At 40.8% G+C, this 24542-nt stretch overlaps 1 protein-coding gene across 7 annotated transcripts in view; it reads right to left on the bottom strand.

The window, feature by feature from the left end:
- Nucleotides 1–12733: 12733 nt before the first annotated feature.
- The window catches only part of LOC311252029 (phospholipid-transporting ATPase ABCA1), a 175409-nt gene continuing 163600 nt past the window's right edge, over nucleotides 12734–24542 (bottom strand). For all 7 annotated transcript variants that reach the window (XM_084344780.1, XM_084344779.1, XM_084344784.1 and 4 more), the window contains 2 exons: nucleotides 22655–22898; nucleotides 12734–15153 (listed from right to left, as the gene is read on the bottom strand). In XM_084344780.1, the coding sequence (XP_084200906.1) occupies nucleotides 15025–15153; nucleotides 22655–22898 (373 nt within the window). In that variant the 3' untranslated portion in view covers nucleotides 12734–15024. The remainder of the gene's footprint in view (nucleotides 15154–22654; nucleotides 22899–24542) is intronic.

Below are 24542 nucleotides of genomic sequence, written 5' to 3'. Positions count from 1 at the left end.
TAACAGAGGCCTGTTCTTGTCTTTGGAATACGGTCCTGAAAACGGTCTTAATTTCCTGGTGATAATGGAAGGGAACTACTCACATCCATCCGGTGTTGGTCTGTCGAGGTGACAGTAACAACGCCTGGGGAAGCTGCTATTAATCCATTCATTAATATCACCTGTGACAGCTTTTTGCAACTGTGAAAATGTGTTGATTTTAACTCTCTCCCAGAAAGCGAATGCCACAAAGAGGAAAGTGCAATCTCACATATTCAAGATGGGCACTTCAGTCGTTGTCAGACTCCCTGAAAATCCAAGTGTGCCAGGGCTCAGACTGCACATCCTGAGTCTGGACATTTGAATTCACCAATGGAACAACGGCGGCACAGCAAGGCGAAATGTGCTCTTTGACTAAAGCTGTTAAGCCCCTGCTGATCGATTGGCCTGGCCTTTTACTAGCACTGTACGCACACACACACATTTGACACACACACAGTAGGACATTGTTTCCCTCGGTTATACATCCATGTACCAACCCTGATGGAAGTACACACAAAATGTTGTGACTGCGCTAATGGCAACGCGTGACATCACAGACGGAAGATGCTATAGATAGGAAGCAAGCAGCTCACTTTTTGCGTCCTACTTACGAACCTGCATCGCTCGGGGACCAGCCCATTGACACTTGTTGCCATGGATACCATTCATTACTGTCAGCACCACATAGTGACAGGTAATCACCAGCCACGTCAGTTTGTCTGGTGCAAGACTCAGTAGGATTCGGTTCAGAACGGTTGAGTAATGAGAGTTGGCAAGCAGGGGCGGAGCTACGCTCTCAGCACAGAGGGGGCTGAGCATCCTGAAGGGGGCCTTGTGAAAGTCATTTTTAAATTCATGTTAAATAGCTGATATATCCTATTTTGATCTACCAACATTTGTCCTATCCATAAACACGGATTTTGACTTGGTGAGGCCACTTTGTCAGACAAGCCGGTTCTTGGCTAAACTAAGATGTGACTGTGCATTGTTCTTATGTGTCTGCGAAGATCTTGGCATCAATATAATGTGACTGTACACTGTAATGTTGCCTCTGAACAAACGAGGGGTCTTTGGCGAAGGTGTTGATATTTAGCTGATGGTTAAGTTCTACCACACAGCCTGTCGACTCTTGACATTGGACACAGTTTGTCTTTGTTTTTGGGACTGGAGTAGACACAACGCCTTTCAAGTCCCCCAGCAGCATCTTTAAGTCTTCTTGTTAACGTGTTTCTCTTTTGAAAGTAGGCTAAACGAGCACACAGCAAATATAAGTTTAACAGTCAAAGGAAAGGGGACCGAGGTACAACCAGGTACTGAACTTGCTCAACTGTTATCGGACCACACAACTTCAGGGTATTCCTTTAGTGTGATCCACTGTCCTCCGTAGATCAAATTCATCCAAACAAGGTCCCCTTTAAAATATTACGGTCCCTTTTTAAAACCTCATCCTCTTCAGCTAGCCACTGTCAGGTTAGCAGTGCAAGCAGCAGTAATGCAGTATTTGGGGACAGATGTATTTAATCTCTTTCACAGTTTTACCGGTAACTTGCCACTAGCCACTTTTTTTTCTTTTCTCACTCACTCACAGGAGGTAAGATAATCACCATGCCAGACAGATACAGAACAAGTTCACACAGCTTAATACCCCTTTTGCTAATATACACTTAATAATATACACTGTTACTGAGATATGGTTGATATAAAAAAATTTGCTCGCTAGATTTCTATTATATCTATTTCTATATTGAAGCAAAGGTCTATGCTTGGGCAAAAGGCATTAAAAGACCACTGATTATAATAATTATTAGAACAGCATGGCAGAATAGCATCAAATGGCCTATTATTTCTTGTGTTGTTTCTTGGAAGAGAGTCTTTAAATGTTTAAACCAATGGGATTTGGTGGAGAGACAAACTATCCTCAAGAGTCGACCACTTCATTTTACAGATCTTTTACAGATTACCCTAACATTATTTAATAATAACTTTGTGCTATTTTCCAGCAAGCCATTTATGGCTGGCTTGCTGGAAAATAGCACAAAGTTATGTTAAACATGGGGTCATTTTCAATAAGTTGCCACCTACTTACCAGTTGTTACCAATTTGCGCTGCAGTAGTAGCATTGAGGGTTTGATACAGCAACATAATGTCACAATCGCTTGATGACAAACTACACTCAGATGTCTTTTTCAGTGTAATTAAGATGTCAATGCTGGCTTCTGTCCGATCAGATATTGCCTTTAGTGATCTCATAAGGAAACAAGGACTATTTGAGGGGTTTGTCCAGCTGCTGCAGCATTTTGAAGGTCAGTCATTTTGTGCGTCCTTAACATTTTTTCCCTGATGCAGCAAAGTAAAGGGATGGTAAACATATGTATCTCTTTCTTTTTTAGCCGACTGCGCTTATCTGCGAGAGTGCAGGGTGCTGATACTGTTAGTTTCCAAGCCGCGGCACCCCTTTCAGATCTGCCTTTAAACAGGGGCCCTCTGTCTCGCCTACTTTGTATTCAGACGACGGTAAGGTCAAACCTCATTTGATTTAAGGGAGGAGAAAATATATAGAAAAAAAAAAGCCTTGCCTTTGGAAAATTTGGGGCTCATGTTGAAGCAAGCCTCAGCAACAGGCTGCCGCCCAGTGTCTCATGACGAGACCTGCGACCGAAGGGACGGCAAGGTGGCTCTTCGAGTAATTCCTCGAATCGCTCCATCAAAATAAAGGCCTGGGTGAATCATCCTGAGCTCAATGAAGCTTTGCTGATCAGTATGCACCTGCAGGCAGCCGTGTGTGTTGCATTAATAGGTTCCTTCCTGGCTTTATTTTTAACCCCTAACCCTTCGCTGCATAACAATTCAACTGAAAATCAGACTTTGTGCGTTGTCTATGATCCGTGTTTTGATTTTCTGAATTGGCTATTGTGTCAACCCACCAACTATGATTCAGTTTAAATAAACATGGATCACAACCCCAGCCAACCTGTTTGTCTCTCAGTGAATTTGCTCTAGTTTGGTGGAAGTTGCTTTCTTGGTTTGATAACAGTACAAAAGCTACAGATTCAAGCATCTGCTCATGCTCCCAGAACAAGTCTGGGCATAGCTGCTGGGTCATAAAACCCTGTCAAAGTGAATAATGAGGCGGTCTCCGAGGCTGAGTCTGTGCCAGACCAGGTAGGTGACGTGCTGAGGGCAAAGCATGCTGGGAGCCGCGTGGTTCTGCCGACAGGCTCCACAGCGCTTTGTCATCTGCCGAGTTGGCTTGTGTGTGCACTCTGAAGGGTTTGGGCTGTCGGCGGATCTTGGGGAAGCCGAAACCCTTCATGATGTCAGATAAACACTGGGACTGAGGTAGCATGCCCGGCTACAAAACAGATTGGAAAGCGCTGGGAGGCATTAGGAAGAGAGAGAGGAGAGAAACAGCCGGGCGTGAGAGTGTCTGGGCCGTGAACTCTCCTTCAGTTTTCTTTTCCCTCTCTTTTACTCTCCTTCCCCTCCTCGAGCAACCTCGTTGGAAAACCAAGCCTCTCCACCAACCCATTAGACAGTGAGGTTTTGAAGTGGCAAGAAGCAGTGAGAGCCTGCTCGTTATTTTGCCTCTATTGTCAACGAGGTCAGTGGTGCCCTTTCAAGCGAGTGCATCACTTTCCTGACAAGATTACATACAAAGTCACGACCACTGTTGAAACTTCAAGGCGCCCTTTAATGGACAAGGCAACGGGATAAAACAAACCCAACAAGTTGGTGGAGGTTTCTGGGAGAAAAAACACTGACGGCTGTCAGAAAACTCTTTCAAGCACATGTTTGAATGCTCGGGCTATTGTTCAAACCCCACAGGTAACACTTTCTACAAAGACCACAGCTAGAGTGAGTCATGTGGGCATCAGAATGCATTCATAATGCTTTTATGACTACGCTCATGACGATATGGATGCATCTTTAATAATATATGCTTCATCAAAAGGTTTGAATGGAACCTTAAAGGGGCTATATTGCAGTGTTTTTAAGTCTGGGCCCTATATTTACATATCTTGGTGTGTAAATGATCCATACTTACCAAAAGGATTGGATTCGGTCGAGTGGACAGATCCCCTCAGCCGGCAGCCGCAACATGGCTGCAATGTAATCCCTTGGGGCAACTTTGACTGTCAAAACTACATCCATTAAAAGTGCTTGTTTTTGCCACCGACAGGCTGAGGTGGTCTGACAACATCGACACAAGTCTTGTTCAAGGAAAAGAAATCTCACAAGTTGAGCTGTTGTAGTTGCCGCCTAATCAAGACTGTTAACGTGTTAAATATTCAGTCATGACTTTGGAAATAAATTATCGCAGGCAGCTCCTTCAAGCAAACTCCAAACTTCTCTCGTCACAACGAGACTTGTCCTTGACCGAGACTTGTGTTTCTGATTCCAAAAAGGTCTCTCTCTCTCTCTGTGGTAACAACTTTCCGTAAGTTTCCCTCAAAAACACTCGAAAGAGCTCAAATAACAACCTCAGCCTGTCAGTGACAAAAACAAGCACTTTCAGAGGATGTAACTTTGAGAGTCAGAGTTGCCCCAAAGGATCACGTTGCAGCCGTGTTTTGGCTGACAATCGGCTGGCCTTATTCCACAACTTTTGTTAAGTATCAATCATTTACACGTCAAAACATGTAAATACAGGGTCCAGGTTTAAAAAAACTTAATGTGCAAACTTAAACACGTGGAAATTGGTATGAAACCTACACCCTAACATACTTTGAATCAATGTATTATAATGCACTATGAAAGCCCTCATGGTCTTAATAGAAAGTACTACGTACGAAAGTATAAGTGATGGAGCAATGAAGATATTTTGTCATACGTTCATGAAATGATCTGGGTGGCATTACATGAAAACGGATATGCTGCATCAAATAGGAGTATATTAATACCCTTTTATGATAATATTTCAGCCCATCGGCTTTATCAACTGGTCTAAACTGAAATTGTCCTGCAAGCTCCTCAACAGCGTTTTATAAATTACAGAGAAAGCTTTCACCAAAAGCCACTCTTAGATAAATCACATACAGTATATGTGAAGGTAGCAAGCTTGTATTGTTAAATTGAAATGGCCTTGACATTCACTTATGGTTCTACTGTACGCCGCTCTTTATGTTGGCTGGCTGCTATTGACGGCTTTTTGGATGGATGCTTAAGTGAAAGAAAATGGAGGGAAAAGCAAGAGAAAAATTACTCAATCATATTTACCAGGTAGAGGCTGTTGTAAAAAATCTATCCAACTAAAATTGGTTAAGTGCTTGGCTTGATCCAACTGCTGATCAGGTTCGTCCTCGAGGTGTCTGTGGATGATTCACTGATATAATTGTGCGAGTGTAATAATCAACCCCCCCACCCCAAAAAAAAAGACAATTGCAATTTGTAAAAGCGGGGCAAGTCCAAAGGAGACATGATGTAATGAATTGGGAAGGAAAGTAATTCACTGCTGATTGCAAAGGTGACTTAAAGAAAGCTAAATTATTAAAATGGCCATAATCAGTCAGGGCGCCAGACAGTTCATGCCTGACGGTGCCGTGACAGCGAGCCCCACCCACCGCCTTCAAAGACAGGCGGCACTTTGGAGACGGCAGCCGGACGGGGGGAAAAAGAATCGCTGGAAGGCGGTGAGAAATGTCTCTGACTCCGCAGCGGTGTTGCAGCATTCATCGCTGCAGGAGATCCTAAATGAACACCAATCAAAGGGGAATCGAGGCCCACGCGGCGAGCTCGAACCCTCATCATCCCTCAGCGTGAAGCCCCAGAGAGGTGGGTGGCTGTTAAAACAAGACATGTGGTGGAACTTAAATAGCCCTGGACAAAAAGTACGACAATAATCGGTCATTGCGCCAATTTCTGACTCAATTTTGCCGTGTTAAAGATCAGAGGTTCAATTAAGCAGGACCCCGTCACATAATGCATCAGCATAACCCCCTTGGTAGCTCAACGTCAGCTTCCACAGGGGTCAATCGGCCACTTGTTGTAGACAGAATAAGGCTCTGAGCTTGCTCAAAATAGCCCAAAGCATTATACAATACCCGCTCAGTGTGAGCTTTGCTGCGTCTGCTACACGTCAGAAGCAAGCATGGGGATTAAAGAAATAACTCTTACTTTACAAAACCACAAGAATCAGTGACAAACGCTCAGAACAATAATGGCTTCCATAAAAAAAGAGAGGCAGTGAAAAAATATTTTTGGAAGCTGTTATGTCCCATCTTGAGCTGGAAATAAAAAAAGACAGGAAAAAGAAAGAGAAGATGGTGTGTTTCGTCCTCTAAATCAAGCCAGGAGATAAGATGGAGGGTTTAGCGTGGCGTGTGTGCATAAAAATGTCAACAAAGGCAATTAAGTGGAGGAGGAGTGGGGAAGCCTTTCCACATGTGATATTTCACACCGTCTGCAGACGAGGTCACAAACTGGGGTCTGCGATGTGAGGAATTTACAGTGACTGGTTGAGGCAGAAAGATAAAACGCACATTGCAGAGTCCAGCAGCATTTATTTTCCCCCTCTTTTGTTGTCGGCAAGAAGCTGCTGACATTCATTTCCGCTGCTGCCAGCGCACGTACTTTGTAATGCATCATGTAAAACATAAGCACATGCCTGATTTCCATGAGGTTTTGATGATGCAGGAAACATTATTCATCATGAAAATTACCTTCCGTGCAGACACGTTATGCAAAATTCAATGCATGGCATTTGAACCTGTTTTCTTTTAGTATTTATCATAAAAACAATGTGACCGTGGTGTCTTTAGAGGTTTGTTGCTCAGTGGTCAATGAAAGCAATGTATTTTTTTGTACAGCAAACAACAACAACAAGGTAAATTTCCCAGTGGTATTTGCTTCAGCATAGTTACATGGTTCCTATAAAAACAGCCAGCTCATGTCGCAGATATTGATTAGCATTAACAGTAGCCAATAGCGCTAACTGTGCACTGCGATCCTTGCTAGGGGGCTAGCAGTCCACCGACGGCAGCCTCAGAGAAGATGGAGGTCTGTTTGACAACAGATAACTAGCTACCGGCAGCTACCTTCAGCAACAGTCAGCAATCACTTAAGCAACGAAGCTACCAGAATAAGTCCATCAGGAAACTCCAAAAATCGCCCTGGTACCGTAAATCGCCTCCATCATTCTCAAAAGGCTGCGTACGACCCTGGTCCAGAAGTGTTCATTGAGAGGCTGTTGGTTAGCAGTTACTTCGGCAACAAGTAAAGCTACCTGCCCAGGGGTGAGGCAGAGCAGCCAGAGGACATAAGAAAACGTTTTCTCCATAAAATAGGATCCAGTTTCACCCAAGTACAAGTACAGGTTTTAAAGTGGTGTTTTGGTTCTGTGAGTCCTGACCCCCTGACAACACTCCACTCTGGACCACTCAGCCAATACACGAGGCAGCATGCAGATGTCAAAATGTCCTTTGTGAAAGTTTTTACTGTTACTTTTCTCCACCTAAAATCCTTATCAGTTCATGCCATTCCTGTCAATACTTTTCATTTATAGTAGATAGAGAAAAACAGCGACGGTAAAGCGTTTGACCTAGACTGACGGTTGAATTTGGAGCACTGCAGGCAGGCAACATGACTTCTTTGACTGTCTACAAATATAAAGTTTGGAGCAACAACAGACCTTAGGTACATAACTTAAAGGGCCTGTTGCATCCCTGTTAACATTTACGTTGGATGTTCCAGCATTCAAACAGATTTTTAATGTGCAACTTTCTTGTGTATGAACTGATTATTAAAGCATGATGTTACCTTGACTATATACAATATACTTAAGATTCAAATCAAATTCCCCTGCTGGTGTTGTAGTTTAACCCAGCATCCAACCGAAAATCACAATGTTAAGACTTTTGATGACACCAAATTGACCAATGACATCCTTTGGCATAAAGTCTACACTTTTATGGAGATAAAGAGGTAGATAAATAATTTCATAGATAAATAACAAAACATCAAACAAATCATTCAAATTATTTCAAAGTAAGAAATAAAATTAAACCGTGCAGTAATTAAGCTTCCGATCACAACAAAGGCTTGAAAAGGGCAATTTTTCAAACAATTCCCAAATGTCAGCTTTCTTCTTTTATGTAACAGCTTCGGGCGTTATATTGTTTTTGCCACGGGCCATGTGAATTGCGCGTGTGTTTTATTGTTTAATTCAGCAAAGATTAGAAAATAAAAATAACATTTGGTGTCGCATCCTGCAAAGAGTTTCCGTCTGGATATTGCATTAAGTCTGCTTCTTTAAAACCCTGAGTCAGATTCAATACATTATTGAGCTATCCACTAAAAATCCATCAGCGAGGTTAATATTAAAATCCACATGTCTGCCTAACACCTTAATGTGGAACAGCATGAGACCTGTTGAAACATCAGACCGCTGCTGCCGGATTAAAGAGATGCTTTCACGTATCTTTTGAAACGACCGCACATTCAGTCAGCACGAGAGTTAAGGTGTTTGTCAAAAGTGGAGCATTCAAATTCTGCAGAAAATGAGCCTAATACAGTTCACTGCTTATGTAAAGACATACACGCATAACAGTGAGGATTTGCAAGGTCTTGCCTTAATGGCTGCTGATGTCAGGTAAGCATAAAGGGATGTCATGGTTGCTTTAGCAGACGTGCTCAAAGGTATTTCAAACTGCGTGGTGGTGGAGATATGGCTACCAAATGATGGACAGTGTCACCCAGTTTAATGTCTGTGCTTTTCCATTTTGCAACATGGAAGAAAACTAAATAAATAAATGAGTGATAAGCAGACTGACATCACATATAGTAACTGGCTCTGCCCTGTTTGTCATGACTGACAGATGACTGAAAATTATGTTGTGGAGCAAAAACTTTGGGCAAAGAACATTTTGAAATAAACATTGAATTTTCCACAATTTTATAGCTTTAATAAATATTATTCTAATATAATTATTTTATAGTGAACATGTGGGGTCTCCATGTCCCAGGCTTTTCTGCTGTAGTTTGACCAATCTCTCAAAGTGCTTTACAACACAAGCCAACATCCATACACACACATTCATACACCGGTGGCTCCCTTTCTTTTTCTGCTTCTCTTCTTGTGCACTGATACAGAGTGATTTCTCTCACCGAAGGGCTCTGCTGCGGAGTCAGTGTGTTAGGTCGGATGAAAAGCCTCTGATACAGGCTGTCTAGTGCCAGCCGTTTGGGGCACGCAGGCAAAACTACGGCCACGGATGCTCACCGACAGCCAACAGTTGGCCTGGTGTGCCAGGGCCGGAATATTATGTAAAAGCGTTCACCTTTAATCCTGTAAGGATGTCACCTGGATGCCAGCAGTGTACGTTAAAAATGACGATGAACATTCAACGCAACATTGAATCTTTTCTGTTGGATATGTTTTGCTCTGTGGAAGAGGTTCTACCTGACAACCATTCACACACACTCACACACACCAAGTTGGTGTTCAGCATCTTGCCCAAAGACGCTTTGAAATGCAGACAGGAGGAGCAGCAGATAGAACTGCTGACCTTCAGCTACAGCCTGGTGGCAAACCCAGCGTTTTAACATTTTGCAATATCAAATTCTGGCTTTATGATGTCTGGATAGAAGTTCAGTTGAGTTCACAATTTTCTATGAACCCAAAGACAAAGAGCATGAAAACACAATCATTAAAAATAACGAAATAAATAAAAACTGAACTTTAAAAATCACTCTCAACAGTCAAAAAAGCACAAGTTCCTCTGAAGTGTCTATAGTAGTTTGACTGCAGTGAGATGAACAGAGACATTGTACCAATTACTACCTATTCTAGACAGCCTATAACAAGTACCCCGAAGCAAGAACAGCAAACTCGGAGTACAAAGGGTGATTACAGTCTGAAAGGGTGGCAGGAGCTTTCTGTAAAGCTCGCCTGTCGAGCAGATCATTGAATCTCCTCTAACTCCTGTAATCTTCCCATTCCGACTGACAACGCCTTTTATTGTATTCTTGTACTTGGCTCTGAGATTGGCAAAATGTCAAGGCATGGGAAGGACTATCGTATGCGCTGTATGCGCTAGATTATCAGGGTAATATGTTGTGAAGTCATCATCTAAAAGCTGATTTTACAAACAAAGCTAAACAGACACTGATTTAATGGCAAAATGAGGATACAGTGCACTATTTCTTATCTTTTCTTTTTTTTCCAGGAAGCAAAACTTCACTCTAACATTACTGCTGCAGCATTCAGCTCCTCGGAATAGAAACTACCTTTTATGTGTTGTTACCTGGTGTTCCTGGGTGTATTTTTCCACTCGCTATGTCATTTCTTCCCACATAACAGCACTCACGACTGCACAGAAAGTGTGCTTTTTCTTCTAAACGTGTGGGGAAAGCAATGTAAAAAATGTAAGTAAGGCCTCATGTATATATATATGTATAAATAAATATACACAGTAAATGGGAAAAATCAGGTCTAGCTCTGCATGATAAATACACTGTATATTGCAGAATCAATGGCTCAAAGGAATTAACAGCCTGCCTGCTGAGCCCTGCACGCCCCAACTCCCTTGAACTGTAATGTAACCTCTGCTCGTAAACCTCCTAAGTATTACACTGAGACAGAAAGTGCGAAGAAATAATGGTGGAATGTGACAAGTAATCTTACCTTTATTCTCAAGTTTTATCGCCTCTGTGAAGTTCCCACCTGACGGATTGCCTCTGGCTGCGTGCCCCGGAGCTCGCAGTTCTAATGAGTACCACAAAGACAAGAGGTGTGATACATGCAGAGAGCCCAAACATTATCTCAAGATACTGGAGGTAAAGTTTGCCAAGACGAGGACTTCTTTCCGCATGTGGGAAATATGAGTCGTCTGGTGGATTTAAGAGAAGTGTTGAAGAACTTGAGGTCATATTAAAGCCTTTAAAACTCTGGATAATCATTTCACTAATGATTACAGGTAGTTAATTCACCCACGTCTATTACTAAGAAAATCATACACACAATTAATTGAATTTGCATTTATGGAATAATTATCTTATGTGATTGGGTTTATTTATATCACTAAATAATTATCACATCATTTTTTCCAGTCAGAATGGAGATGAGTACATGTAGCGTTTCATCATTAAAACTTGAACACACGCGCTAGTCAAACTGCGGCTGCGAGTCATCAAGGGTAATTTTTCAATCAATTTATAATTAAGTCAATTAAGTGTCAGAAAGTGGTTAAAAAAAATTAAAAAGAAGAAAGACAGAAAAGCACCTGACGATATTTAATTTCTATATTAAACAGAAACTTGAATGACCTCATCCTGACTGTATGCCTCCATGCACCAGTCAAGTTGCTGCTCCTCAGCTGTGGCGTTGAATAATGAACAAAAATAAAAAAAACTTTTGGATATCAAATGTCATAACTTCATCATTTTATCCTCTTAGACATCTGTATGTCAAATTCTATCGCATGAATTTCTTGAGTGATAGCCTCGACCTCGCAATGAACTTGGCCTTTGACGTTTGGCCACCAAATTCTGATCAGTTCATCGATGAGTCGCAGTGAACATTTGCACCAAACTTGACGATATTCCCTCAAGGCCTTCACGAGGTCATAATGACCGTTGACCTTTGGACACTTTAACCAAATGTGAAGAAGTTCCTTCAAGGCGTTTCCACACAACTATTACTTGTAGACATTTGGCATTTTCTTGGGATAATATAACTAACTGATGTGCCAGTACACTTTGTTTGCAGGATTAGACAAAACCTCAATGTTTTCATGAGCCAAGAAGAAACACAGTAAATAATTCATCCAACAGAAACTTACATAGATTACAGCTACCACCTTTTTTCATCCGGCTGCCTCTCACAAGCGTAAAACAAATACATTTGCACCTGAAAGAGAAAACAGAAAATCCATATCCATTCATCTCTATAATTTAGACTTAAAAGTAGAGCAGGCAGACGAGGCTTGATCTTCTAATCCGGAGGGCAAACAAAAGAGGAAATTGGTGCTGGAAAATGTTTTTAGAATTACATAAAAATGAGATGTCTTAATGAATTATTGGAGGACGGCGTGTTCCAAAACAAGAGCAGCATATTTTGTGGCACGGAAACGAAATTGAGAAAACAATTGGTTCAACCTTAAGGCACACTAGTTCTGAAAATAGTTAAATAAGAAAGCACACAAACTAAAAGGGTCTGTGTGATAGTTTGACAAGAAAATGAATTCGTTCTCGGGCGTCTTGCAGACAAAACGTCTCCTCGCCGCAGAAAAAGGAGCGAGTCCATAAATGTGAAATAAAGCGCCTTGCCCACTCTGGTGCCGTCTGTATCCTGGCATCCCGCGGTCTCCAGTTAAAGACTGGACGTATGAGAGACTCAACAAATGCGAGCCTTCAACCCAAAGCTCCACTCAAAGTGAAATACATGACGGAGTTAAATGAAGGACAACACAATAAAACAGCGTGCAGAAAGTCGAGCTTGAGAGACTTTCAAACTGGGACCCAATCAATCAGCGGCAATGCGCAAACATTAAAGCCGGAGTCGCATTACAATTTGTGCAAATGTTTAATCGTTTGTCTTGGCATGAAGCAATATTCAGTACAAATAGGATTCATTATTCTTTGCAACGGGCTTGATAGTAATGTGAGGACTTTAAGCACAGCATACAAATTATGTCAAGCTCTCAAAGTAAAGCAGAGCGCGGACGCGGGGTGAATTGAGGAAGTATTTGCATTCTGAGGAAAGTGCCAAGTCATGTAAACTGCATGAGGAAAGAGCTTTTTAATTGTTAGAGCCACTAAGTGTTGTACAGTACAGGACAGAGTGATGAAAATAATACAGATGAATGAACAACTCCTTCCATTTACATGTAGACATTGAATCAAAATTGCGCATAAAACATTCCTGAGGGACATTTCTTCTGAGATATACAGTACAGATCATTTTACATTTAAGGTTTTAAAGGGCTACATATTACACATATGTTGTTCATGTTGATTCAAACATCAGCGACAAGCAGTTTTAAAGCATTTATTGCTGTAATTCTATTGTAAACACCTGATATAAATGATAGAAACATAATTGACCATTTGCAAAACGATCATAGCTTAACAACCTTAACTACCTGTGAGAACAGCAGGTCTGTCAGGTGCTGGATTCATACTGAAGCGTACTGAAGAGTGATATTTGGCATTTAAAGAGCTTGGATGGTGGTATCTTTTTTTGATTAGCTTGCAATACACAAGGCTGGGTGTCATTTGAGGTGGCTAAAGCAATGGTAGGCGGCTAGAAAGCTGCTTTTGCACAATCAAGGCCCAAGTGTTTGATAAATTACTATGGATTTCGATTGATAATTTGCCAGCGTTATTGTAAACTCCATATCTGCAAATGTAAAACTTGACAGATGTAGCAACAGCAACTAAAGGGAGTGGGGTTTAGCAAATGGTCAATTCAAAAAGAAAAAAAAGCATAGTATAGCTTACACATATTAAACTGGGTGTTTCAAAGGCACATGGTGACAAATGACAAACTTTAATTGCAGACTTCAGTGCAAGAGAGGGAGTGCTATATTTCTGTAAGATTAACACTGGTTTACTGTGCCCAGTGCCAATGTCAGCATTTCATATGACAAAAGAAATCTCAGTTGTACAGTTGAAAAAAAGAAAAAGATAAATAAAATATAGATTTTACAGGACAATGCATTAAAAAAATCTCATAAAATATAAATCTGTTCTTCATTTGTAATTCTTGAGCGATCTTTCTGATATGTGTCCACTTACATTCATGATTGCATTCGTGAGTCTAACGCTGTTGCAGTTGTCTGCGAGCTGTGGTTGGCGCACACAAGGGATGCGTCGTCTTTCCTGCAAACCAAACATGTTTGACAGCTGGTTGACTCTGACTGACTCCGTATTGTCCCGCTGCAGTAACATCGACGTCTTTCATTAAACACCATCTACAGCTGATTCAGACAGTCCAAGTCAACACATCTGACAGAGCTGCTATTATGAACTTCTTATCGTTGGCAAAGTCAAAGTGCCTGTCAGCGACTCACAGTGTGAGGACTGTGGAACTAAATGTGGTTAAACATCTTGTAGGATTTGTGTTGACAAAATATTGTTACATAAGTCGCTTGGTGATATTCTTTAAAGTTAGTAATCCAACTTTTCTGCAGTAATGAGCTCAACATTTTACCTGATCGCACCCACCTAAACACATCAGGGCAAGCTCTATATTTAAAAAAAAGAAAAAACAACAGCAAATGTAAACAGATGTAAAATATAATTAAGTTAAATTCAATCTTGAAGTATACTAAATGCTTAATCCTCAGCGCTATGGATGGTGCTGTCCGAGGATTTTTTGGTGCTTTCACTGTTATGAGGTATAATAAGGCCAGCAATGTACTCTAATCAAAATCAAACTGGTGTTGTCTCGGTAGTTAAGCCGTTGTGATGGAGTCATTTTTGTCTGTAATTTAGTCCTCAAAGTTAATTTTTCTTAGTGCAAGTGGGGAAATCTGCAGTGCAGTGAGTGTTTTTCAAATGCAAATTGATTCATTTTGGGCATTTTCTAACATGCAGTTTAATTTTTCTTGATTGTAGTGCAGTGACCCTCCTCATTCTTTCTTGTATCCAGATGCTCAGTTCTAAAAACAATACTTGAAACAAGCCCATTTCCAGTGGAAACTATAGAAACCAATAGTCTTGTTGTTTTAAAGAAATTTGCTTTTTACTTTTTGATTATAGACAGAAATAACTATGAGCTTGAATGTTAATGGAGTGTCGACATTTAGTCATTCAATTTGAAGATTAATCTAGTTTAGATTAGTTATGTTGGAGACATTGTTGCCATTAGAGACTGAACAAGGATAATCAAAACATTTGGAAGTCCATCTTAGGCACACTGTGATGTTTAAAGCCAAATACTGCACTTTGCCCATTATTCCGGCAGTGTATATAAATAACACTAATTTAAACTTGTTTAAAGTAGATTGCTAGACGGCTGTAAGTGCAATGTTCTGCTTTTTTTTTACATTTATTTATTTGTTATTACACCAACTCGGCTTCTCGGGAGGTCTTCACGGACTTCAGTGGCAGCTCGTCTGAGGTATCCACTGGGTTGTCATAGGCTTTACAGTCCTTGTCCTCATGCTGGTCCCTTGCGAAATTCACAAAGACCTGGAAAACCAACGAGGAAAAGAAGGTACTTAAAGGCAAATGCAAGATAAAAAAAAAAACTCAAGTACACACACTACTAAAGGGCCTGTGGACATTTCTCTACCCATCTTATTTCTGCTCTCGCCCCACCCTCTGCCTCTAAAACAAACAGAAGTACTGGTACAGACAACGGGGTGCATGTGAATGAGTTGCCAGACATGGGCTATGAAGCATCAAGTAAGCGTCTAGACTCACACAGTGAATGTCAGTTTGACATCTTTGACCAGCTGAGAAAGAGTATAAAACAATCATTCTTCTCTCTGTGATGCCCATTTAATGTCAGAAGAAATCAATCCTATGGCGTTCATAAAAAGCTGTGTGTATTTCATTGTGCTGTAAACATCACTGTAGTCGGGGCTTTTTACTCTCCTCGCATTAGCTGCCTGTTGTGGTAAAGCTGCACAAAGACTTTTTACTCGACTGAAAAAAGCAACAAAGAGGATCATATAAAATGATAAGAGCATTGCTTTTTCATTAAAAGATTTTCAGAGGCTGTGTGAGCATAAAAGCATATGAGAATTACTAGATTGTATTTAAAATCTTAATGGGAAACAAAAGAAAAAAAAAAAAAAAATCATCCAGACCAATTCCATCAGAAACCACTCAGACTCCCTGGGAATTAAACCCTTCTTCACAGCTACACACTCTCCATTAAATTAAACGGGACGGAGTAAATACACGGGACGGAACATAAATGAAGAGAAACAAACAATAGTGTCCTTTAGGGCCTTTTGTTTTTGAGAAGCTCAGATAATGACGGCAGACTGATGAAGATATATCCTGTCAGCCTTTGAAGCAGCTGTTTTTAATTAGCCAATTCATATAATCGGCACCCTTATAATTCAATGTTAATGATAAAGAGAAAATGTCTTATTAACATTAGTCAATTCCATTTTTTGAACAAAGGAAGAGCTTTTCCAATTACTCTGATGCATTTACTGTTTCACTACTGTGTGATATCTTTGGAAGTGAAAATGTGGAGAGCAGGCATTTCCATTTAATTTATACACATTCAAACCTTTAAAAAAGTATTATTTTGTTGGGTTTTCCTGCCGAGAGGTAGATGAGAAGACCAATCCCACTGTAATGATCTTGAGCACTGCAAAAGTAGCTTAGCTTAGACCACAAATGGGTGTTTTCATATTTCAATTTGTTTAACAAAAACAAGATAAAAAAGACAAGTACGTTTCTCGAGGTGTTGGTTGGCAGATATTTGGCTAACCAATTCTTTATGCTAAGCTATGCTAATTTGCTCCTAAGTCTAGCTCCACACTTAACACACATATATGAGAATGGTTACCATTTTCTTGTTTAATTCTCAAATAAACATATTTGTCACAAATGTCGAACTATTCCTTTTACATGGGACCATATGACCTTATTCTAGATAATGTTATCTATTATTATTATTATTATCATCTATTATATTATTATTGTCTGACTGAAAAAAAAGAAGAAGACATAAGTAGTGTGGGATCATGGGAGTTGTTGTCTTCATTGTTAAACATCCACTATTGCTGATGAAAATCTATCGATGCGACTCAGAAATGTTTTGTACGGGGTAATGTTTTCAAATTTTATTCACATTATGTTCGGTCACATTTGACAACTTACTTCCTCTCTCTCTGAGTCTCTCCCAGAAGTTGTAGCAACAGGTGACAGATGAAGTGCACTGTTACCATCAGTAAAATTATGGACTAGTCAATTTAGACCAATGCAGAAATGTTACATATCGTATCTTTAGGTACATTGATGTAAGTGTTACAATGTGAAGTAATGATGATCAGACATAAGGTTCTGCTCACAACAATCATTCTATGGCTCTCATCTCTTCTTAAAAACCTATAGTGTGATGACAGTACAGCTGATATTTCCCAAATGTCTCTTTTTTTTAAAAATCCAGGATAAGTTTTCTGAGCACAAATACATTTTTTCCTAGAAAAACCTGCTCAAAAGTCTCTCTGGGAAGCAACCCAATACAAACAAAGCCTAACTCAATTTGTTGTCTTCAAAGTAGCAAAGCATCTGAAGCAAGACAGGGGTGAAATGCCTTGCTCAAGGGCAGCTCAGTGGCAGTAATGAGCAGAGGCAGATTCTGAGTTAAACTGTTTAAACTAGGGATGTCAAGGAATCAAACTGTTATGCTTCCAGTCTGAAATTGTAATTCTACAAGAGGGGATTAGCCTCCTTTGTTCACTTGAAGGTAAAATAGGCTTTTGCTGCTTCATATACAGGATTTCCAAAGAATAAGCAGCAATTCCTATTCACTTTCTGTGCAGCCATCAGTTTAATTGGAGTTTGGGACCTACATATGTAAAGCTTCCTGACCGCAGAGCTCATGGAGCTGGTCGCCAGTTGGGTGCGGAAAGAGCAAAACAGCAGACTACCTTGTAACTGAAGAGCAAGCTACATCTGCAGAAAGCCTGAGGCTAAAGCAAGCTTCTGTGTGTGTGATGTCAGGCCATCAGCAGTGTGTATCAAGGTCACAGTTGTCAAGGCATCTTATCGGGGCAGAAAGAATAAGAGAAGAAGAATGACAGGAGCAACAAATACACCCTCCGCCCATCTCTCTCGGCCTCTGACCCTGCCACTGGCTGATATTGGCTTGACGTGCTGTGTCATGCACGGCATTTCATATTCATAGTCAAGGCTGTATAGTTAGAATTTCTAAGTACCGAGTGCATTAACATTTCTGTAAGATTCTTAGTGTGATGAAAAGTGCTTCGACAGTGCAGCTGACAGCTTTTCATACTGAGATGACCATGGTGAATTCATCTCGTGCTTTGTGTTATTACTCTCCTCATAATGCACACTTTCTGTATTTAGCCAGCCATCCATTCATGACCTGAACGTCATGCACCAGCGCTGTTGAGTGGCATTTTCTTAATGACAGATGGATACAGGCATTAATTACATTACAGAAGGTGCATTTGGGTGTTTATTTGATGCCCGTTGAGGCAGAACAGAGAGGGGGAAGGATGTGAGTCACCCAATTAACCTCCCCTGTATTTCAAAGGAGTCCTTGCAGAATGTAAAACGGCTACTTTTACATGTCATCCACATGTCCATGCTCTGCCACACTGCTGCATTGACTTTGAAATGCTCTTTAGCGCATGGAGATCTTGTTTTAGTCTGGAGTGAATCGAATTTTTAAATAAGACTTTGACATGTTATAACTTTAAACATTTGAAAGGGAAAAAATGCTAGCAAACAGTTGCCTTTTTACAAAGCAAAAATATCATTTACTTGGAGCCATGTCCCAGGACACCTGGAAGATGTAAGTCAAATACAGAATCTCTTTTGACAGCTATTTGTTTTTGTCTCCACAAACTACCAGAGGGAAATGTTTGGCTCTTAGCACCGACAGTAAACCAAAACAGTCCAGTAGACCCAAAACAATTAGCCGAAAGACCCTAAAGCACTCCTTAGAGTCATGGTCATGGGATAAATCTTTGTAGGATTGTAACTACAAGAAACTCTTACAGCAGTAAACATGGTTATTTGATCCACTTTTATAAAAATATTCACTGGTAAAGATTTAAAGCAACATTATGTAACTTTTTTACCTTAAAATAACAGCATCAGAATAATTTTGATGGTACAGTGTCTTGTAACAGGGTGAATGTTGAACCTGGGAAATGCATCATTAAGGCATCTATAATAGGGTTATGTCTTATTTTACTTTATTACACGGCTCTATTGAATGCTGCTCTCTGATTGGTCCATCGCTGCGTTCTACGGTCTGTTATTTCTGTATAATGACCGTCGTCAAGTATAACAGACCGTTGCTAGGGACGGCGCTCTGATCCGCCCCTGCAACATGTAGCAACATAAGCAAGACAGCACCGCTGTCCAGCTGCTCTCTCAGGCCGGCCTTGAAAGTCGTCAGATCATGTCTGTGACTGGACACATGAGAGCAGCTAGGGACAGCGCTCTGATCCGCCCTGGCAACATACATGTATAGCAACATAAGCAAGACAGCTGGACTTTCAACGCGTTACACCAACCACAGCACGCTGTCCAGCTCCTCTCTCAGGCCGGCCCCGAAAGTGAAAGTGAAAGTTAAAACTTTACCGAGCAATCCTTGTCGCTGCTGAATCATATTATTTATTTCAGTCGTAAGGCCGTGTAATAAGCGAGATAATGTATAGTTAGTCGGTTGTTATGGAGAAATAAACCCCTTCAGGTTGTATGAAACCCATACAACCTGTCGGGGTTTATTTCTCCATAACAACCTCCGAACTATACATTATCCCTTACATAACAGGTAATAAGATGGACTGTAAATTAATAGTCACAGTTACATTAAGTCTGTGGTGAGAGGGGAACGAGTGTTTCTCAAGGGGTCAGATCACTTGACGTTCTTATTATCATTTTGTTGCGTAACGCAACTAAAATGTTTGCAAAATATATTGAACAATATTTGAGTTAAGCATAAAACCATAGGAGAGTGTAGGTGATTATTAAAGGGGCACTATGTAGCTTTTTGTAGCACCATTGTTTGTTAGATGGTCCCATATTCTTGACTTTAGTATTTCTATAAATGTGAACATGTCCTTAAACATCTCAAACTCATGTTAGCTCTTAAAAAGTAAGGCCTGTAAAAACCTGCGTAATGCACCTTTAAAGCTGTATACATAAGGAGAGGTTATGTGATTCAAATGTGCAGTAGTGACTGACTAACTGACACATTCCTGCCACACAATCTGCTTCTGAAAAGACAGTTTAGAAAGTCACATTTTCCTTTCAAATGCTCCGTCTGCTCTGCACCGTCTCGGCCATCAGCGTTAACGCCTGAGCTCCGGGCTGAGTGTGGATCAATATTAATTGTAGTGCAAGTCTGGTGTTATACTATAGGTCAAGGCTCTTCTCTATAAATCACCAGCTGAAAGGTGACAGTCTGGGTCTCTACAGGTTCTCCTGTCCTCCTCTCTGTGTTTTAATACTATGACCTCCCTCCTGGTCCAGGTATTATTTATTTACTGCCTCTGATCTGGTAAATATTGACAAGTGCAGAATGTGGGGCAAGTTGGGAAATGAAAGTAAAAACAGACATTGCGTAAGGTTAAAGGAAGACACCAATGATCTAAGGAGAAATTACTGACAACCACACTAAATTAGAGGATTTATCTTTTTATAAATTACTTTCCTGTCACAGTGGAAGGCTGATTGTCCCCTAAAGGGCATATTTCACTTAAATAATGCTGCTAAAGATGGTTTTTATCTTGAATTAGGGGGTTATCCACCAGGGGATCGTGTTGATAATGAAATGCCTAACATCCCTGTAGTATTCTTTATACCACATAATTTGATTTAAATACAAGAGCGCCAGAGTACAACAGACAACTCTGTTAGTCACTCTCTTATTCATACATCTGTCTGGATTTGTTTTAAATCCAAGAGGAGCCACTTTTCTCCCCCATGGTGAGGTGGACAGATGACCTTTCTGGAGTTCAACCTCACCTCCCACCTGGTCATCTGCTGCTGAGCTAATGATGGGCTTGCAAGACCAGACACACTTACACTCACCTCTGAGTGCCTGATTGCATCAGGTCCCCGGGGCCATTTGGAAAACACAAGGTGAAGCCAGTTGTAACATGCAGGGGCTTAGTTTATCTCACCAATCAGGGGGTCTGGCGAGTGCACTTGGGCTGGAATAAAAAAAGGCACTGGCTGTGGGAGCCTTTTATATATCTATTTGAAAAAAAATAATAAAATAAATCACAGTCCAGATTTTTGATCAATACTGGGACCTGGCAGCTGAACTATCTTGGCTACATGAACTCAGTGCAGTCCTCATTGGTCAGTCGGACAGCCTAAATTGGAGATGACAATGTGTCGGCAATGATAGATGTTAACATCTTGTCCTCGACTGTGCAGGCTAGCATTAACTGAGAGCACTTAAAATGCTGAATGCACTGACTGATGACCTAATAATCTCTTAAACTGAGCTGGCACTCCACAGAATAACAGCAGGACAACAGAACATACTGATACTCTGCAGTCGTCCAACATTTTGCCCACGTCAGAAGTGAAATTTGGAGTCAAATTGTGCAAATATATTTGTGCTGATTTGTGTACATATGTATTGGATTTTTTTTTATCAATTGTTAATTACCACATACTGCTGTCTGCAAGCCGAATTACCCCTCAGGTTCATTCAAGTTTGACTAATTTGGGAAATTTGACTAAATTGGCACTTTGCGCAGTTTGGTGCCCCCCACAGTTTCTGAGTGCAACACCACTGTCGTAAATACAAATGCCAGGTCTGTAGCAATTTGTCAGACGTAATGTAGGTGCTAACTACAAACAAAACTCATTACGTCATAACAATGTCATGTCTTGGAAACATGTATGTTGAAATAATCACGTGTGTAACGCTGTGATCCTACCCTCTCACTGAAGTTACATAGTGCAGGAACAAGAGATGGGGGAGCGGACCAGTCACCCTATTACAAGACACTGTACCATCAGCATGAGTTTGAAGCTGTAATTTTAAAGTAAGAAGTTACATAATGTTGCTTTGAGTGCAGTGAAGAGTGTATAGAGTAAGTTAATAAAGTGAGTCTACCATTTGCCCTCAACTGACATACTGTATGTTAGTGAATGGATGACAGCACTTTGAGGCATGTACATGCATAATACATACATTTCTTGTTGTTATGAAAAAATTGCTTTCTTTTCTCAGACTTATTCTGCTGAACTTCTGTGACTTTTAAGGTACTCTACCTCTTGTTTTTCATCATTTCATTTTTTAAACACTCAAGTTTCGGTCAAGTTCAGACACCTTTGAGAAAGTTTTTTAAAATGTAATCCCTCACCATCTGAGGGCGAGTCGATACATTGTTCTCAACACTTAGACAGCCGGCTGTTGCTGATTATTGAACTGAACTTGGTAATTTTCTCCGGGCCTACATTCTCTCAGCATCGAGTGAATGATATTTCTGAAGGTGAATATACTGTCCCTTTTGATCAATATACAATGGTATCACTCTCCAAGGTAAAGGTGAGAAGGAATCGACTGAAATCTCTTCATCTGTTGTTACTACGACTGAAAGCTGGCCGTGCTTTCTTTCCATCTCTAGATTTTCATCTCAACCATCAGAAATTGGAGCAATACACAGGTTTACGCCAACGTCACTGTTGGCAACTGTCACTTCTAACCGTAACCATCAGTGAGATCAGTGGAAATCAGTGAATAGGGAAGACATCCAAATCTAGTCACAGGCCAAATCATATTTGTTCAGCTGAAGGAATAAAAGACCTCTCTGTTTGTTACATGTCTAGGGCGGTAAAGCCTCTGCCTTGATGGAAACAAATTGCACTCACAATGTCTAGGGCATTGGGAGTCAAATAAGTCGACCTGAGCCTCCTCTGTGTAAATAAAACTGAAATCAAATTAGGCACACTTCAGTTTAGAAGACTGTGAGAGGGAGAAAAAGTCCCATTCTTTGAGCCTTACCTGATCCAGAGTGGTCTGGGACACGGTGTAGTCTTCCACCCCCAGCCTTTGCCGATGGCTCGTGAACACGCTGAAGATGTTGGCCAAAGCCCCTTGCTTGTACGGGAGCTGATACTGCAGCGTGTTGTGATGCTTCTCCTTCAGGACGCTGCCCGGGAAGTTCTGCTGGACAAAGTCCTCGACTGGCTTCAATGCAGGAGGAGAGCCGCCGACCCTCACAATTACTGTGTAGCCGTCGCCAAATCTAGAAACAAGAGGCAAAGCATTCAGTACAAAAAAGAAGGAAAAAATACTGTAAACCAGCACAAATTGCTCACTGCTGGTCATCTAAATATTTTCCCCTCTCTTTTGTAGTCACAGCACAGTGTGATGGATGATGGGTTGGCGAACTGAAAGAAAGAGGCGAGGAAGGAAGCAAAAGAGATGGCAAGAGATAATTGGACTCATATTTCCCACCAATTCAGTCGTCCTGGATGTGGTGTACTGGAGGAGCAGGTGAGAGGAAAAAGCAGCTTCACTTCAACAACAGTAAAGTTGTTAGCTGTTGGATCAACTTTTTCAAGAAATAGCAGGTTTCAACACAATCTTCTGCACCGAATTTCAAAGAAGGTGCCAATTTGAGTCGAGCAAAAAAGCCAAATCAGATGGAACAGAAATTACCTTCAGACAAGGTTGGGTATTAGTCAAGAAGCCTTTTCATGGTGGAAACAGCAAAAGCAAAGAGGATTCAAAGAAAATACATTTCATTTATTGATAGGTAATGTAATGATTATTAAGTCATGCTGGCCACATGACAACCAATCCATTTTGTGGAAGGGGAATGTCATGCAAGAATCTCTGACTCTAAATCGGTGTTAAAGTTGGTGAGTGTCTAGGTAACTGTTTGCTAGTGACGATAAGGTGATAATATGTCCATGTTGTGTTAAGAGCATGTTCTGCAGCCCTGGGTGGCGGAAAATTCATTTAGTGCTGCTTTAATAACCTGAACATAAAAACTCTAAGGAATCTTTAAAAAAACACAAATTATTCTCAGTATAGGATACATAATGCAGAGTGCATATCAAGTGCCTGCTTCATTGAACAACCAGGGTTTTGAAAATATCCCAACACGCTCCACCAGCACAACTTCACATGAACAATATCCTGAACATAAAACACTTTCACAGATGAAAATGGCCCATAGCTAAGCTCTAAAGCTAATTAGCATTCTGCATCTTCCCGGTTGTACGCCACGTCTGGTGAGCACCAAATAAGACTCTGTGCCTTGTTATTCTGTCGTTAGCACTCTTATGACCCATTGTTTTCAGCCTAATTAATTCCCTAATGTTGGATTTACTCGTCGAAATGTCCATTGTGGGCTGGTACAGCGCTACATGCAACGAGAGTCAGAGGCTCCCTTAGTGGCAATTAGAGATATGGTGAATAAACTGCAGGCCTACATGATCCCAGCGGGAGCGAGAGAGGAAGTGGAGCTCGGTGCTGGTGCTGAAATGCACAATGAATGGACTCCATGGGCAGCAGGGTGGATTTCTTTAAATCATGACTGCTTGAAGTTGAAGAGCAGCAGTGTGCAAGAATAGTTTGCAAAAAATACTTTCGATTGGCATTATGATTGTGTAACAGTTTAATGCCGCCATCCTCAGCTGAAATTTTTTGCTTTATGATTGGACAGAGCCAGAATACATATTTAACCTCCGCCCCTTGATCAACAACTGGTACTGCGAAAAGATCGGGACATCGGGAAGCCTTGCTAACATTTGACGTTCGTCAGCATCCTCGTTTGCGATGAAAAAGTTAAAACAAAAATAGCTACGTATTAATATGCACAAATTTAAATTGGCTGCAGTGTTACAGCGAAATAAAATGACAAATAAGAATGCAGAAAATG

The sequence above is a fragment of the Pagrus pagrus genome (genome assembly GCF_965226575.1).
Source record: "Pagrus pagrus genome assembly, chromosome: 22".
Taxonomy (NCBI): Eukaryota; Metazoa; Chordata; class Actinopteri; order Spariformes; family Sparidae; genus Pagrus; species Pagrus pagrus.
The sequence above is the reverse complement of the archived record's forward strand: the minus strand, read 5'-3'. Positions and strand labels throughout refer to the sequence as shown.